Genomic DNA, 19,363 nt, shown 5'->3' with positions numbered 1-19,363 from the left:
CCCCCCCCCCCCCCCCTCTGAAAATATGGTCACATTTGTAACTCTTCATTCCGTTGATTTTGTATTAGTTGACGTCACGGATATTGGAATTGACTGGTTTAAGCAAAATGCTGAAAAGGAGAAAAAGTCGAAAGGTTCAGTGAAGATAAAAATACGGAACTGGGTTTGTGTGAAGTATGCCGAGTCAGACATTCGCCTATTCGCAACTTTTCTGTTCTCATTTAGTATGTGTAACTGAAATTTTAAGATGTATCTATAATGTGGAAAAACACATCCACGAGCTCTCAGAATGGATATATACATGCATATGTATTGTACAGCTGGGCTTTCTTGTCTTCGCCGATTTATCAGTGGATATTAAACAATAAACTAATTCCAACAAAAAGCCGGGCTACAGTCGCACTCCTCATTCAAAGAACCTAGGGAACACAGATTATTGTCCGCACACGCATATACTGGTAATTGTATATTACACTTCTACCGGTGAAATACTTGGTGAAAAATGAATAATATTTCTCGGATTTAAACCAATGAATATAACGACACGTCGGAAAGCTTGATTTGTGCCCTTTCGGTCGACTTGACAGACTTACGTCATAAAACCGAAGTCCTTCACGTAAAGCGGTTTCGACGTTCTGAAGAACTCTAAATGTCTGTTATTTTATTTTATAGGTCTACAAATGGATACATATTTACTTGTTTCCCGTTGAATATCAAATATATTTCTCTCGTGTGGCAGAATATGTGAATATCGTCATTCGCATTTACCGCGCTCGTTAAAATGTAGAAGTATTTTTGCACATCGTAAAATATAAATGGTATTACACTAATGGTTATGTGGATGGCAGTATTGAATATCCTTACCATAAGAAAACATCTCACTGCTTTTAGAAGACCTGTCACAGCGTGATGATTGTAAATATGTTCTTCATCATCCGCAGAACGATGTTAACTTATCGAGGGGAGTTCTTCATAATTGCGAAAAAATCCCCCACTAGGCCTATACCAAAACAATCGATATTTGCGCACCATGATATATATATTTTTTTACATATCAAAAATCCAATTTTGCATACTATTTTAAGATTTTTGCATACCCTTTAATAACTTAATCTTGCTGGTAACAAGCATTTTGATTGGCTTAAAAAAGTATGTCATCAGCCCATAACGTAAAAAATTACGTCGCCGTTTGTAACGTCGCTTTTGATTGGCTGATACAGCGGCGTAACAATTTCTAAGAGAAAAGAGTCCATCAATAAAAGTGGATTTCCACAGGGATTGTGTAAAGGAGAATAAATTATAAGGATTGACTTGAATATATTTTGTATGTTATGGAGCTATAACAAAAAAAACCGGAGTGTACTCTCATCATAAACCGCATCGCGGTATATATTCAAGTTAACCCTTAATTATTTTTGCATTTGCCTAATCGATTTTGGGTATGCATTGAGCGATCGGAGTTTTCATAATGCCATTTTTTTGTGTGTATGCAATATTATTTTCACATGTGAAAAACTAGTTTCGTAAAGTTCGATTTTGGGGTTTTAATTTTTTTTTTATTCACAAGTGTAGATACGTGTATATTTCCAGTTGCATTGCAAACTTATTTCTCAAATACGTAAGATATAATATGAAACTTACCTCCCCTTTTATTTGCCACTCGAACAGCTCTTGATTTACTATTAACATCGCCTGTTGACCAGCTGAAGACGACTTTCACCATTATTTACTAAAGTGAAATATTAACAGAAGAGAAGTTCCGAGTGGTAACATTTATTGTAGGTTACAATCAATGCCGATTCGTTAAGAATTATTGTATACCATACAGCAACAACACAAATATATATTTCAAGTAAGAAAATGTACACATATATAATTGTTTATAAGTTAGACAATTAAAACTAAACATTGATTTGTTTCATATTCACAAATAAAAAGAAACCACAAAACAATGCATGAAGATTCATAAAAATTGACGTTAGTTACCCGATGTGTTCAGCCAATATCGTGAGTTCATTTTTTTTTTTTACAAAAGACGCGAGGTTTATCTGCTGTGGCTGTTATAAAAGCTAACTAAAAGGGTGAAATGATAATTAACTGTATTTAGTCAACGAATATGTTTATCCCACAACTTTGTTTCTGCAATAAATTTGTCCGTTTACATTTTATTCGCGAGCCTTCGTCCATGACCTTTACGCTTTTCAACGTGCAATTATACAATTCCATTAAATTAACCATTTGTAGTAAAAATGATCAAGGTCTTCATAGAAAAAAACTTATTTTTAATCACAATGAATCTGTCTTATTGGGATAAATACAAAATAAATAACATTGATTTCAGAGAGTTAGTTACGAGGAATGATCTAATTGAGAGAAGTGACTGGTACTGTTTTCACTGGCATTTTTGTCAACTATCTCTATACACGTTTTACAAAACATGCAATATATACTTTCAAATACTTGCCTTATTCAGAAAGTTCAATATCTATGTTAAACTAAGGATGATGTCACCAATGTCTATATAGAGTAAGACACAACACAGCACTACAGATACCGACCCTACATATATTACGTCTGACCTCTGGTTCTCAATAAAATCATAACATAAAAGTAGCACGTGGTTGATATATTGTATTAAAATTTCCCTACTAATCTGGACATGTTATCAATAACATTTCTGTGATAACTTATTCGAGCGGACAACAAAAGAACAAAATGATCTATTGTACACTTGATTAAAGCCTCCAGAAAGCGAGATTTTCGGATAAAATAAGTCCACACTATTAAGGTTTTACAGTGGGTAACATAAACTTTCTACTGAACGAAATAACACTGCCTACTTACTCGTAAAAGGTTTCTGAGTATACACCAAAGATCACAGTCTATCACTTGTCCGGATTATGAAGTTTCCCACTATGTATAATAGCTCAGTCTATCACTTGTCCGGTTAATCAAGGTTCCCGAGTGTACCTCACATCACAGTTTACCAATAGTCCGCATTATGAAAGTTCCCGACTTTACCTAACATCCCTGTTTATCACTTGCCCGAATTATCAAGTTTTCCGGATGTATACCTAACATCACAGTCTATCACTTGCCCGGATTATCAAGTTTCCCGGCTGTACCTAACATCAAAGTCTATCACTTGTCCGGATTATCAAGGTTCCCGGCTGTACCTAACATCAAAGTCTATCACTTGTCCGGATTATCAAGGTTCCCGACTGTACCTTACATCACAGTCTATCACTTGTCCGGATTATCAAAGTTCCCGATTGCTTCTTACATCACAGTCTACCACTTGTCCGGATTGTCAAGGTTCCCGACTGTGCCTAACATCACAGTCTATCACTTGTCCGGATTATCAAGGTTCCCGACTGTACCTAACATCACAGTTTGTCACCTTAATACCACAATCAGTTTACGAGAAAACGTGTTTCGGTGTATAAAAGGTGTAAATTCACTTGGAGTTGCATATATATATTAACGTTTTTATAAAAAAAAAAACGATTGATATATTTTTCGATGTTTGGAAAAGATATTTTTATGCAATATAGAACGAATTTTGAAAATAAATTCACAAATGTAAATGATGTATCTCACCTTCGTATGATAATAATCACTACACCCAGTACCACAGGACGAGTAGGACGGGCAGTAACTCTGGTTTAAATTGAATAAATGCCACTGTAACTCCCTTGATAGCAAGATTCGATTTTGCTGCGCTAACATTGCAAACTAACCGTTTGTGGCGCCGTCTAATGAACGGGACACAACGTTACGTCAGCGTCACGTCACATCTGTGAACGAAAACGACAGTTTATAACATCCGATTATCACAGGCCATAAACACATACATTTTAAATATTATATTGTTTAATCATTGTCTTGATTTCTTCGTTTGTTAACCGAAATATATTGTTCTTAACATCTTCCAGTGACTGTCAATTACCATAGTAAGCCTACTTAGTTTGTCAGTGGATTCCGAGCTGTCAAGGTGACACTTTTAGTGTTTTGGTGTTGGAGATTGACAGGTTGGTCGGATATCAGAATCGCATTTCGAAACAAAGGTCTGTTTTGTGTTCAACGAATGGCGGACATTGTAAAAATACACGGATACAAGGAATGATTAAACGCGTTTAGTGGGAAGTTTTCAGACAAAAATCACTCGACGTTATATATAGATACAAATTACCCGCGTGTTTCTATACAATCACGGCCACCTATCGTGAACAGTAATAACCGAAAATGAGGATACCAATCTTTGAAAGATATCCCTTCAGAAAATCGGCGCCCGATCATCTTCCTTACTAGTGTATACAGTTTCACTGTCGTCATCATCGTCGTCATTACGCACGAGATCGGTTCTCGCACAAATGAAATCTTTCCGTTGCACGGTGTTTTGCTCGTAGTCGTCGACCTCTGTGTTATCAGCGTCCGTGTCGCTAGGGTCGGAATCGTCGAGTTGCAGCTTGTTGATGGGAGGCAGGACGATGACGTTCTTCAGTACCGTCGGGTCGATCACACTCATCAAACTTTTCCTTCTCAGCATGGAATTCGAAACCGGTAAACTCGGGTCGATTATCAGTGTGCTCTCTCCGGAGTTCCCGTTTGACTCGATCAGGTCGACGATCTCCCGGCTTAACATTTCCTTACGTTCTTTTTCAGTACTTTGCTGTTTTCTCAATCTCCTCAAACTCTCTCGTTTCTCATCTCTGAAACTGGACCTTTTGTCCTCCCTCTGACTATTCCGATGCTCCTGTCGGAAACTGCCCCGACGGTCTTCACGCGGACTTCCTCGTCTGTCATCACGCGGGCTGCCTCGCCTGTCTTCCCGGTGACTGCCTCTACGATCTATGTTGTCCCTACGGCTGCCCCTGTCCTCTCTATAGCTAGACTGTCGGTGGATACTCCTTCTCTCGTCTCTGTGACCACTGTACCGTTCGACCTCGCCACGATGGTCGTCGTTATCACTGGTATCATCACCAGTGTTATAACTGTTTGGAATTGAGAGTCGTGTGATGCTGAGTGCGTTGACAAATTTGGGCTTAAACTTCAACTGGTTTATTTTTTTCTCTGAAACTATATCTTCGAGTGTATATCCGCCGAGTTTTAACCATTCTTGAACAGAGTAGCCATGTACTTTGTCCCTGACATGGAGCGAAGCCTGACCTTGCTGGGCAAGGATTCGGGCACAAGAGATGTTCCCGTGCTTGGCTGCAGTCAAGAGAGCTGTGAAACCGTTTTTGTTCGCATGATCAATCTCCAACCCAAGTCGCCGGAAGTTGCGAGTCAACAAATCCGTGGCGACATCATTTCCGACTATAGAGCCGTATATGAGCGGTGTATTGCCTGCAACAATAGAAACATAAGTTGTTAGCCATGATCATTCGCGTGAAGCCTTACTCCAAACAATGTGCCGTTTTACAATCGTATAATGGCCTTTGCTATATACGTTTACCTTGCTACCTATCGATAAACACTCTTCAACTCAGTGATATTTAGTGTGTATATCGGTAGTGGTAGGTTAGAAATGTATTCTCACGTCAATGAGCTATGGTTTACAATAAATATAATTACACAGGCCAGTGAGCTATGGCTGTCGGTCAAAAAACACAACTCCGAGGAGCTATGGCTGTCGGTCAAAAAACACAACCCCGATGAGCTATGGCTGTCGGTCAAAAAACACAACCCCGATGAGCTATGGCCATCAGTCAAAAAACACAACCCCGATGAGCTATGGCTGTCGGTCAAAAAACACAACCCCGATGAGCTATGGCTGTCGGTCAAAAAACACAACCCCGATGAGCTATGGCCGTCAGTAAAAATACACAAGCCAATGAGCTGTGGCTGTCAGTCAAGTTGCACAAGCCAATGAGCTGTTGCCGTCAGTCAAATCTGTGGCTGTCAGTCAATATTGACAAGCCAATGAGCTATGGCCGTCAGTCAAAATACACGAGCAAATAAGCTGTGGCATCAGTCAAAATACACCAGCTAATTGGATATGGCCGTCATTCGAAATACACAAGCCAATGAGCTGTGGCTGTCTGTCAAAATACACAGGCCAATAAGATATGTCCGTCAGTCGAAATACACAAGCCAATGGGCTGGTGCCGTCAGTCAAAGTACTGAGTTGTGGCTGTAAGTCAAATCACAGCCCAATGAGCTATGTCTGACAGTCAATATACACAAATCGATGAGCTGTGACTGTCAGTTAAAATAAATACAGAGACCAAACGAGCTATATGGACAAAAAATAAGACACAAGTTACTCATGAGTTGGTACCGTCGAAATGAAGACAATGAACTATGAGCTGAAGACGTAAGTCAAAGTAAACACGCTTCAGCATCATTCAAAATGCTAATACACGTCAAAGAGTTAATTGTTGGTCGCCATTCAAAATCCTTTTAAAGTCAAATGAACTATGGTTGCCTATTACAATATGTAAACAGCTTTACATGAGCAAAGGCGAATAAACTGTGGCCGTCAGTCAATACACAGTACAATCAGTTAATAAAGATAATAAGCAGATACGACAGTGAGATAAAAAAAAAAAAGGCACATGGACATGACACATGCCAATGCATTTTTGCCTTTAGGTAAAAAAAGGATGACACACGGGAATTAGTTGGAGCCTTTAGTTAGAAAATGACACAAGAGAATTAATTATGGCCTTTAGCCGTCAGTCAAAATAAAAATATTGACCAATGAGCTACAAGTAACTACATTGAACGATGAGCTAAATAACTACACTGAACGATGAGCTAAATAACTACATTGAACGATGAGCTAAGTAACTAAATTAAACGATGAACTAAATAACTACATTAAACGACGAGCTAAATAACTACATTGAACGGTGAGCTAAATAACTACATTGAACGATAGGCTAAATAACTACATTGAACGATAAGCTAAATAACTACATTGAATAATGAGCTAAGTAAGTACATTGAACGATGAGGGAAGTAACTGCATTAAACGATGAGCTAAGTAATTACATTGAAGGATGAGCGAAGTAACTACATTAAACGATGAGCTAAATAACTACATTGAACGGTGAGCTAAATAACTACATTGAACGATAAGCTAAATAACTACATTGAACGATAAGCTAAATAACTACATTGAATAATGAGCTAAGTAATTACATTGAACGATGAGCTAAGTAACTAAATTAAACGATGAGCTAAGTAATTACATTGAACGATGAGCTAAATAACTATATTAAACGATGAACTAAATAACTACATTAAACGATGAGCTAAATAACTACATTGAACGGTGAGCTAAATAACTACATTGAACGATAGGCTAAATAACTACATTGAACGATAAGCTAAATAACTACATTGAATAATGAGCTAAGTAAGTACATTGAACGATGAGGGAAGTAACTGCATTAAACGATGAGCTAAATGATTACATTGAACGATGAACTAAGTAATTACATTGAACAATGAACTAATTAATTACATTGAACGATGAGCTAAGTAACTACACTGAACGATGAGCAGCCATAAATGTCATTTTCAAAATGTTACAAATATTTTATAGTTTTGCATTTAAACAGTTTTTTGGAAAAGTTATCGTTGTAAACAATCGAAAAGTGACTTGCGTCCAATTTAATTGACAATAGCTGGAAACACATTAATTGTCGATAATATTCGTGGCTTAATTATCTTGATTACTGCAGTTTTATATTGAGCTGCAAGCTAAATACGTCAAATGCACAGCTACTGGAGTCATATACAGGCGATTTTGCCAATGACAGCGGTTTTCTTTGTCTGTTAATTACTTATCAAACACGGGTTACATTTTTACTTTCAATCACATTGGTGGTATTACTCATTCAGATAAATGATATCAGCCATTTCTAATGAATCAGGTTCGTGGGGTAAATAGGCCTGCTCTACCCTTCGGCGAGTCGTGAACGGCGACTTAACGGTTTCTTGATTACGGGCCCAGAACTTATTTGCAACCCTCATTGTGATACATTTTGAGTTGTTTTGCTCTCCTTACCGCACTTCCCTAATCTTTGTCTAAGTGTTGTCTCACTTGCACACGCCATTTAGTCAGACCCCAAAAAACATCCTTGCCAAGTGCTATCATGTTGAAGACAGGAACAAGAGTATATGTGATAGCATAGACAAAACAGGGCTCTGTAAACAGATACACGAATAAATAATAAATTACGTAATTATACACAACACGGGCTCTGTAGACAGGTACAGTAGTATAGATAACACGGGGCTCTAAAGACAGGTGACATAATCTATTCGTAAGCATAAACAAATACATGGCACTAGACACATGCATAACAGTATATGTGTTAATACAGACACCATAGGGCTCTGTAGACATGTACACGAGTATATGTTTTAGTATATATAACACATGGCTCTATAGACAGGTACGTGTATATGTGTTTTAGTATATATAACACAGGGCTCTGTAGAGAGATACGTGAGTATGTGTGATAGTATATATAACACAGGGCTCTGTAGACAGGTACGTGTATATGTTTGATAGTATATATAACACAGGGCTCTGTAGACAAGTACATGTGTGTGTGTGTTTGTATAGACACCACAGAGCTGTGTTGACAGTACGACCTCTATGTTTACCCTACCTTTGAGGTCCTCCAGATCGGGATCGACGTCGTTCTGTCTGACAAGTATGTCGACGATATCATTACATTTCGTTTCGCACGCGTAACTCATCGTCGTGCGTCCGTGGTCATCTTGAGAGTTCACGTCCGTTCCTTTCTCCAGGAACAGCAGGCTCATCTCGCTCCTTTGCATCTGTTCCTAGACATACCAAATACACACAAGGTGCATAAGAACGTACCGATAATCGGAAGGGACAAGGTAAAACGACTTTGTGATGAAAAGTGATTGTTGATTAATAATCTGCCAGGTATCTTAACAAACCAAACACAATTTACCCATTTAATTCGAACAGGTTAAGTTCAACTGTGTACAGTCCGTATTTAATGAGGCCAATGAGTGGGTATTTCAGTTACCCCGACGTACCGTAGATTTTCCTGCCGACTTGTATCCCGAAGACTAATTTATTAGCCAGGCAAAGCTCACAGCCACTCGTTAAAATATAATTTCTTCCTGTTCTGGGGTCTGACCCTTATTAATTCTAGACAAATCAACAGGCATTGTAAAGAGTGGAAATTCATTGTAATTGTTTTAATAAAAAATATGTTGATATATAAAAATAAAAATATTGAAATTAAAATAAAATTACTTGCCTACCGACCGAGTACCCTATTTTTTCAGGTGTGTTACGTGAACCAGACTATTGTTTTTTTACCCGAAGATAAGGTACCTTGGACGTATCTACTTTTTATAACTTTGTTTGTGTACACAATGTAAGATTGTAGGTTATTAGTTGTATTGGTGAGCATTAAAACGTTGTTGTAGGGAGCTGTGGTTATAGATTCTGTACCAAACGGCGGCCGACGTCATACTATGATAATAAACTGTAATAGACGGACATGAACTTTCTTATATTGGTATCAAACGGACAATACAAAATGAAGTGCAATTTATGTGGTTTCGTCCATCATTATCTGGTTCTGCTAATATGAAGAATAATTTAACGATTTATCGTACCATCTGGAACCTGTTACTACGGGAAATGTTACCACTACATGGGCATAACCCATAAAACGTGTAAAAAGACTTTGAACACCTTAGTCAATTATAGCTGTAAAATAATCTCAAGCCCCTATGCTCCCGATTATAATGAAGAATGGAGGAATATAAAGGAACAAAAATTAATTATTCTTGCTTGGAGCTACTTCCCTTGTCAAGGAATTCTTTTCCGTTTTAATGCTGTGCTTTTATAATTCCCGTATAGCAACATTGATAACATGTGATATTATCTGTGCATAGTAAAATTCTGGGAATGTACCAAAAATAAATATGATAGAAACGATGATAAAAATACCTTTTAACATATTAATGTACGATATTAACGATAACACAATCGATTGTCTGATGTCCACGAAAACACGTTAGATTGTTTGATGTCCACGAAAACACGTTAGATTGTTTGATGTCCACGAAAACACGTTAGATTGTCTGATGTCACGAAAACACATTAGATTGTCTGATGTCGCGAAAACACATTAGATTGTCTGATGTCCCCGAAAACACATTCGTTTGTCTGATGTCCGTGGAAAAACGTTAGATTGTCTGATGTCGCGAAAATTCATTCGATTGTTTGATGTCCACGAAAACACGTTAGATTTTCTAATGTCCCCGAAAACACGTTAGATTGTCTGATGTCACGAAAACACATTCGTTTGTCTGATGTCCGTTGAAAAAAGTTCGATTCCCTGATGACTGCCGCGAAAATTCATTCGATTGTCTGATGACCACGAAAACACATTCGATATCTGATGTCCGTGGAAAAACGTTAGATTGTCTGATGTCGCGAAAATTCATTCGATTGTCTGATGTCCATGAAAACACGTTAGATTGTCTGATATCCACGAAAACACGTTAGATTGTTTGATGTCCACCAAAAAACGTTAGATTGTCTGATGTCCCCGAAAACACGTTAGATTGTCTGATGTCGCGAAAACACGTTAGATTGTCTGATGTCCCCGAAAACACGTTAGATTTTCTGATGTCGCGAAAACACGTTAGATTGTTTGATGTCCACGAAAACACGTTAGAGTGTCTGATGTCGCGAAAACACGTTAGATTGTCTGATGTAACGAAAACACATTCGTTTGTCTGATGTCCGTGGAAACACGTTCGATTCCCTGATGACTGCCGCCAAAATTCATTCGATTGTCTGATGACCACGAAAACACATTCGATATCTGATGTATACAGAAAGATTTATGAATTTGTGATATCCTTGAAAATACATACCACTATATGATGTCCGCTTTATCACCAGCGACTTCTAGAGTCTACAAATATATATTTTTCCCTAATGACCGAGAAATCACAAACGTTTGTTAGACCTACGCACAAGTTGTACATTTTTGCTGATGTCAACGAAAGCATCCACTTGTTTTATGTCCGTAACAATATCTGTTTTTAAAAAGAAAATCTTTTTCGGCACCCTACGATTGTTAGATGTCTGCGAAAAGAGTCGATTATATGATGTCAGCGAAAATGCATGCTATTTTAACTTGCAGATGAACAAGAAAACACATACGATGTCCAAATAAAACGCACAGACAATTGGTTTTATGTATTCCGATTTTCTTATTCCTTACGCTATTTCCTTACTATTGCGGCACACAAATCATTCGCGCTAGAAAGCTTTTCTATATCCGACTGGAAACAGTTAACGCGCGACTTCTACACTAATAAATAATGCAGCTGGAAATAAACACTTGGAGATTTTGTAAGAAGTTATAAAGTAACAAAAAATCAACTTTTCCTTTTCTGGAACGACACGGCGATTACAGTAAATGTATAAAAATGTGGGAATGGTTGGCTATTTTTTTCAATCTCAAAAATCAAGAAACTAAAGGAAGTATGTGATGTCCATAAAAAAATGTGTATGACTTGTCTGTGATGGACTATAACCACACAATGGAACGTCAAAATCACAACAGACGAAATTACCTTGATCTGACAACATAGAGTGAGGGGGTTCTTGCCCTTTAAGTCTGTTGAATTGGCCAAATCACTCGGGGAAGCGTCCAGTATAAATTTGGCCAGGCGGTATTTCCCCTTCTTTATGGCATCAAAAAGTAGTCTGGCGTCCGTGTGGGTGTCCATGCGGTCCGTGTAGATTTCTCTTAGTATGGGTAACCAACTCTTTTGATATTTGTACTGTGGTTCGTAAGGATAGTCGACACTATGTGACTTGTATCGGTATCGGTTTGAAGAGAACGGGTCCATCTTGGCTGCAAGCACAAATAAATAGTCGAACAGGATTTGGCAAGTAGTCACGAGTATTTCATATTGTGCCAGGCCAGTTTTCTCTATATATATAACTTTTTTTTTTGACTGTACATTATAGTGGTTTATGTCGATCCCTCCAACTAATCCATTTACGCTTCCCTGTTGTGATTTTGCCCGAGAAACCAATTCGCAAAGTGATCTCCTGTGGTAAAATCGATAGTTATCAATACCAATTACTAATTACCAATTGACAAGATCGGCTTTGATTAAATGTTGTCACGAAATGGGTTCATGGTGAAGACAAATCTAAACCATATGCATACCTAACACATGGGGATAATGATGTTACAAAAATCAGTGTCCATTTTAATGAGGTCAAAAATGGTGTATAGTGTTGTACAGTAATTAAATCCGCACAGTAAATACAATGACTTCCAAGATATCACAAAGTTTGTTTACAGCTGATAGTTTCCCTGAGGATGACACTTGCTATACACCAGATTGCTGGTTTTGGCAGATGGTAATTAATTTAATAAAATTACTCAGAACTGTACCTATGTAGAAGATGAGAAAAAGGTCTTACGCTCATGCACCAATAGTACTAATGTCATTTTAACTTGTACTACAGGTGGAAATTCTCCGTTTGCCATTTTACCTATAATTCTAAAACATTTAATACTAATTTGGCCACTGTGAAATACCTTCTTCTAATTACCAGTGGAATAGTGAAAAGGTAACATACTAATAAACCACAGGCACAGTATTACGTGAATTGCAAATGAAAATTTGTTTTGGTATACAAGAGTCTGATTAAATATTTAAAATAGTTGGTAACCAAGAGATCAACTAACTTTACTAGTTACTATCGGATATATTAGACACTGAATTTGTGGTTGAAAAAACAAAGTTACAAAAGATGTGCATCGGCCGGGAATCGAACCCGGGCCTCCCGCGTGGCAGGCGAGAATTCTACCACTGAACCACCGATGCTTCATATTTGTGCAGTGTAAAATATATTATTTATACAATAAAGTTTGATACTCTGAACAAATCTATCTTATTACAACATCATAATCCATTCCATGCCTTTTTTGATACCCATTTTAACAGTACTTTATTTTCTGTTTCTAATTCTGGATAGGCAAATCAATAAATAAATATACTATTTGTACTTTCGTTTTGTTACCGGAAGTATTATCCGAACAGTACCGCACATAGATTACATCAGTAATTTAAATGACTGTACGCAAGTCCAATTTGTGTGTAAGATCTGGTCGTTTATAATTTTTAACATACAAAAGAAATTAATTAAAATGAATGTGTTGATTCTACAATAAACGAAATTCAAACGCCGACAAATTATCTCCCTTGAATTACACGCGCCATATCCTGCGACGGCGGTTAAAATGACAACACGTTTCATGAGCTACTGTCACTTTGTAGTTACCCGATAAGCCCAACTACTGGAAGATCTCTCGAAATGGCTTCCTTTGTGACCGAAGTTTTAACTTCGGCGGGTAAATATTAGTTGCAGTAAAAAGATAACTTTCCATCGTCATTGACAGCGCATAAACTTGATTGTTACTTTCGTGAAACCTGATGGTTATTCTCCTCTGAATCTTGATCTACCTGAGAGGCCTTAATCTTGAGTATAATCTTCCGGATTGGGGGAGTGCTTTTATAGTTTAGGTTGATTTCAGTCTTTGTTAAAAGGATTCCATTGTTTCAGCACACACACTAACCTTTGGGCCAGTCACCTTTTTTTAAAATTCCACCCCAATGAACACGAAATTTTAAAATATTACCGTAAATGGTAACAGTTACCCAAATGCAGGATTATTACCCATATGCGAGGTTGTACAAAACCTGTTGAAGTTTGACAGTACTAGTATCCTCATCATGTCATCTGTTTAAACATAACAGATAGTTGCGCACAAGGCAGCATACCATCACAATTCACTTCATTCCCAATTTCTATTTCTTGGTTGGTTGAAGGGTTTTGCACCTACATGAATCCGCTCTTACAGGTTTCATCTCACTGACGGAAGTCGGCGTTCTGTCCAAGTGTTGGCGTGAGGGAAGTTGCCTTCCCTCAGGGGGTGGGTAGGAGTTGTCTATTCTACTCCTTGGTCCGAAATGGTTCGTTGCGCCGGTTGATGCAGCTTTGGCTGCTGTTCCTAGATCCTAAATAGTGTTTTGGTATCATTGAGGGGGGGGGNAGTATATATATTATGTTTGTTATGTACCTCGGGTCTCTAACTACCGGTTGTGCCTGACAATAGAGAAACGTCTCTGCTTCCGTTAGGTACAGTACTTTGTTTCTTTGTCAGGCTTGGCCGGAGTCTGAGATTATCCGAGAGGTCCCTATGGTGTATACAGGTTTTTACCTTTATTTCTGTGGTGTATGTTTATATTTTTAAGAACAAAATCAAAATTAAAAATTTATTTTTTTTATTTTTTTTATAAACAGTAATTATTTATACCCAAATGCAGGATTATGACCGTTGACCCATATGTGCGATTGTGCTCGACCTGTTGTAGGCAATATGAACATAATAGTTTCAACTTCCAGAATGTGGTTAAGTTATATTATGAGCAGAAATTTAGGATATTTACACTGATTTGTTTCAGGAATGTCAAGTCCAGTAAATTTTATTTTAAAGTCAGTACATGGACTATGATCTGAATATAGAGGCAGTTTTGCCTGCGTTCAGATTAAACTAAGTTCAACTAAGTTATCGTTAAAAAACATGGTAACACAAGCCTAATCAAGCTTTTACAACAGACTATGAATGTAAAAGGAAAATGTTAGATTTGAAACAAATTTACGAATAAATGTACTTAATTGTTGTATTACAATATTAAGGTAAACTGGAGACCCAGGAGGTACAGGGGAAGCTAGATGCCCTTACTAAGCAGATTGACTCCCTGAAGATACAGGTGTTTGAAGTGACGCACAACAAGTACATAGACTTCCAGTCTACCATGAGCACATCTGAAGAGCTGGCAGAAAATGTGGAAAGAATTTCGAAAGAAATGTCAGATGTCTCTGATAGGATTGAAAATGAGGTATATTTTATATGAATGTTGATTTCAAGTTAACAAAAGCTTAACTTTATGCCAAACTTTGGAAGTATTGGGGTACTTGCATGTATTTTTTTGTACAATGAATCTATTGTGTGACCCCTGAGCCAAATGTCATTGTGACTCACAACTTGCCCTTGTTTTACATCTAAAAGCAGTCTCAATTATCAACAACAACTTTTGTGTTTTAGATCAAGAGTCAGTTGAACATGTCTACAGAGGTTGTGGAATCTCTGAAGCGCCAGCTGCTTGAGGTGACTGATGTCATGCTTGTTCTGGAGAGCTTGGTTCAGATACAGGAGGGTCTTCAGTGTATATCGGGAGCCAACAAGACTTGTAATTTCTCCAAAGCAGCTGAAGCCATTCTTAACATACATGATCTGCTATCCAGTCTGGTGGAGGGTAACAAAGATGTCAATATTCTCATGGCCTTACAAACAGAATACTGGGTACAGAAAGAAAAATTTCTGTATGATATAGGCGACAAATGGAAGGAGCTTGTTTTTTGGACGATGCCAGACACTAGCGAATCAAAGCAACAAAAGTGTGAACTTAAGATTATGACAGGTGCAGAAAATTTGTCCATTTTGAAAGACATTGTTGTAGTGATGGAAAAGTTGGACATTTTAGATTCAAAAATGAAAAGTTTTGGGGAAAGGCTAGTCCTACACATTGCTCAGCCATGTATTTCTCACTGTAAAACAGTGCTGAAGGATAGCAGTACAGGCCAGTCTAAGACCCTGACGGTCAAATGTTGTGAAGAAAACTCAGATAAACCGCCTTCGCCTGTAGAAGTATTCTCCAAAATAACACAGATATTTAAATGGTTGAATGACTGTTTTCTACACATTGTGATTGATGATGAAGGGAGTGGGCAGAGCCAGGTGTTGATGGAGAGACTGGGTGGCATGGTGGCTCACCAGGTGCTGGATCTCATTGTGAAACAATGCCTCACACATGCTATTCCCACTAGTAACAAACAAATGGAAGGCTTTCAGAATGACATATCAGCTACTGAAGTCTTCAGCCAGAAACTTACAGAGATGAAATTCATACCACCAAATGAAACCACATTGACAGATTTTGTACAAAATGTTAATGTTCTTTTTGCCAACAAGAAATGTCAGGAGATTTTGGAGAAAGCCAGAAATTTGATGACATCTGATATGCATAATTCTGTGCCTGTGTCAGATGATAAACCCCTTGGGGAGTTACCTCCCCTTGAAGTACGACATGATGTGCCTTCCGGTAAGAAAAGTAGGAAATTGGACTTGGCAGGAGAATGCAGACTTAGTGATAATACCTTCAAATTACCATCCTGTCACATCAGGTAAAGAAAGATCAATGTACATGTGTCTACTCTCCTGTGTATATACATGTATATGCATGTAAGATCAATAGATTAGTCATCAAGATCATCAATAATTTTAACATTTGAAATTAAATTCACTTTAACTAACTTGGTTTTAGTTTGTCTCAGACTGGTCAGAAATTTCTGACTGGTTAGATTTTGGTGGTTATATTTGTCAATCAAGTTTAGCATGTCAAAGGTCAACTTGACCTCTTTTTGATGTCAAAAAGCATCAAGGAAGAATGGTCACACTGACTTCTACACCTAATTAGATTTTGTTTGCTATTGGTCCACCTTTCCACCACTTAACAGTTTATCCTTCACTTTGATCATTCTTTGTCCTCAAAGTCTGATACCAAATACTTCATGCTACTGGCCTAGTTTTGCAGTTTTATAATTTGAAAATAAATAAATATGATTTACTTGTTTTTGTTTCAGTGTTTGTATTCAGCAGCTGCTGACTCTTGCTTATGAGACTCTACATGAAGCTGGTGAGAGTTCACCACAGTGTGCGGTACAGCTGTTCTACGCTGTCAGGAATATGCTTGAGCTGTTTTGCAGCGTTTTCCCCACTTACCATAAAGAGAACCTTGTCAACTTCCCTCAGCTAAGTGGTGAGCTGTTATACAATATCTATAAATTTTGTGACAATTAGTTACAGTAATATCTTAGTATTTACTGAAGGCTAAAGAATAAAATGAAAATTCACAGTTCATATGCATGCATTAATTTAACCAGTTCATTTGTCTTAGGGAAAATATGTTTAACAAACTTGGTGATACTAAGGTTTGAATGTCATCATGAACTAGGGGAAATTGGATAAATTAATAGATTTCCAAAATCTACAATACATTGCATTTTCATAGACATTAAATCATATTGGCTGGGCAGGAGATACTTATTCTCTGTCTCTTTTATTCCAGCCATATTCCACAATAACTGTATGTTCATTGCGCACCACCTGATGACCATGGGCCACCAGTTTCGAAAAAAATTGCCACCATCAATCAATGCAACCTTTGTTGACCTTGTACAGAAAATTCGCAGACTTGGGACGGACACATTCCTACAACAGATGTCGCGAATGAAAGGTGTAATGGCGGAGTGCCTTGGAGGAGCAAATGGTAGAAAACTTTGTTGATGCTAGCTTTCTGAGATTTAAAGTAGACTTAGTACAATGAAAAATTTCTATTAATTGAATCTGAATTAGAACTTAGATTTTCAGATGTAAAAATATCATGGACAATGATAAATACTTAAGTTGTTTAAGAAACAGGGTACCATGCTGGTATCTCTTTGACAGTGGTGCTATCCAGTATCCATATTAATTTCCCTCTAAGTTGGTGGTAAACTTAATTTTTTCCTGCAGTGGAATTCATTATAGTCTGTTGTTTCAAATCTGTATTTCTGAGGTATGACTTGGCTTCAATTGACAGGGTTTGCCAGTGTTTCTGAGGAAAATATGTACTTCAATGCAGAACGTGCTATAAAACAGACCATGCATCAGTTTCATCATCTTCAGAAGGTCTGGCAAGAGGTGCTTCCACCTAGTGTTTACAGGAAGGCAATGGGTAAGTCAGGGTGCTGCCATTTAATGTTTATTGGGGGGCAACACATAAATCAATGTGCTGCCACTTAGTGTTGATTAGGAGGCAGTAGATTAATCAAGGGGCTACCACTAAGGACCCTTTTGCGTATCCTGTTTAACTGGTTTGTCTGTTTTTAAATTTAACATTTTCGGTTATAAATCCTGGCAGACCTGCAAATATTTATGCAGGCCTTGCAAAGCTTTGTCAAGGCTCACATGAAAGCAGCATCAGATTACTAGGTTTGACCTTATTTTATGAACTCTGGTTCAACCGTTTGGATCACGATAAACGAATGCGACCCTAATGTTTATGGGGAGGCAGTCATACTTACTTGAAACCCCCCCCCCCCCCCCCCCCCCCCCCCCCCCCANTCAAACTGAAATCCTGTAACTTTATATGGGGCTTTGCATTATCTAAGTTGATGCCATTCCATTAAACAGGCACACTGCTGAATTCTGTGGTGGTGGACATCACAGCGTCTATTGTGGTATTGGAGGACATCTCCTCAGATGATGCTCGTCAGCTAGCTACACTCCTCACCATCATCATGGATAAGGCTGGACCACTACTGCAAACCCCATCAGATGATAAGATCAACTTGACATTTGAACTCCAGAGGAATGTCTCAAGGTGGCTTCGGTTTAAAGAATTGATTACAGTGCTAAATGCCAGTCTATTAGAGATCTCCGATAGGTGGGCTGAGGGCAAGGGTCCCCTAGCTGTAGAGTTCACACCCAATGAGATGAAACAACTGATCAGAGCCTTGTTCCAGAACACTGAGAGGAGGGCTGCTGTTCTGGCCAAAATAAAGTAGAACTACAGGCAACAGTGTGCAAACATGTGATGCCATCAGACATATTTTGTCGAGACCTTCAGTTGGTGTCCGTTATCTTTACTTTCAATATCGTTCATTGTAAATTATTATTGCCTTGTTACAGGAAGTGCTAAATACCATGTATACCTATTTCGATATGACCCTCAGTTGGTTTACATGTCTGTTCTTTATACTTTCAATGTCGTTCTTTGTAAATTATTATTGCCTTGTTACAGGGAGTGCCAAATATTTCTTCTGTATGATATGTATATACATAACACAGGCTTAGGGAAGCAAGATTGATTCAAGTTACAATGAAAGTGTGTATACTATATAACGGACTGTGATGAGCTTTCCAGACTAATGAGAAGTTAAATTTGAAACAGATTGTTTAATAATATACAACATTTGATATAGCGCCCTATCTAGCTAACATGAGCCACTCTAAAGCGCTTTACAGTACATAGATATACAATTAATACAATTAGGGTATACATTTTTTGAGGAATTCGCAGGAGCTGCCTTATCAGGCGCTAACTACTAGTCCTATGCCACCTGGCTTATATCTCCCTATGTGTGTATATGCCTGCGTGTGTGCCGGAGATGTATTGTGTAGAAGGCGTATGCAATAATAATAAA

General features: G+C 37.9%; 2 protein-coding genes and 1 non-coding gene across 4 annotated transcripts; 1 reads left to right on the top strand and 2 right to left on the bottom strand.

Annotated features, from left to right (window-relative positions):
- Positions 1-1,547: 1,547 nt before the first annotated feature.
- Positions 1,548-11,921, bottom strand: LOC110446452. 2 transcript variants are annotated; one of them, XR_002462466.1, is made up of 4 exons: positions 11,605-11,921; positions 8,631-8,808; positions 3,228-5,349; positions 1,548-3,125 (listed from the first exon to the last, which is right to left on the bottom strand). XR_002462466.1 is itself a non-coding variant. In XM_021491606.1 (3 exons), the coding sequence occupies exons 1-3, from the start codon at positions 11,881-11,883 to the stop codon at positions 4,277-4,279; spliced, it is 1,530 nt and encodes a 509-aa protein (XP_021347281.1). In that variant the 5' UTR covers positions 11,884-11,921; the 3' UTR covers positions 1,548-4,276. The 2 variants fall into 2 exon arrangements, 1 of the variants encoding a protein (XP_021347281.1); XM_021491606.1 differs by having other exon boundaries at positions 1,548-5,349.
- An 884-nt stretch (positions 11,922-12,805) lies between these two features.
- On the bottom strand, positions 12,806-12,876 carry Trnag-gcc. The gene has a single exon. It is a non-coding gene; the product is annotated as a tRNA-Gly (tRNA).
- A 383-nt stretch (positions 12,877-13,259) lies between these two features.
- Positions 13,260-19,213, top strand: LOC110446449 (centromere/kinetochore protein zw10 homolog). The gene is made up of 7 exons (XM_021491601.1): positions 13,260-13,403; positions 14,753-14,955; positions 15,162-16,300; positions 16,760-16,935; positions 17,245-17,445; positions 17,758-17,892; positions 18,351-19,213. The coding sequence occupies exons 1-7, from the start codon at positions 13,367-13,369 to the stop codon at positions 18,722-18,724; spliced, it is 2,265 nt and encodes a 754-aa protein (XP_021347276.1). The 5' UTR covers positions 13,260-13,366; the 3' UTR covers positions 18,725-19,213.
- The last annotated feature ends 150 nt before the right edge of the window (positions 19,214-19,363 follow it).

Source organism: Mizuhopecten yessoensis, unplaced genomic scaffold, assembly GCF_002113885.1.
Source record: "Mizuhopecten yessoensis strain PY_sf001 unplaced genomic scaffold, ASM211388v2 scaffold2699, whole genome shotgun sequence".
Taxonomy (NCBI): Eukaryota; Metazoa; Mollusca; class Bivalvia; order Pectinida; family Pectinidae; genus Mizuhopecten; species Mizuhopecten yessoensis.
This window is presented reverse-complemented; position numbering and strand designations above follow the sequence as displayed.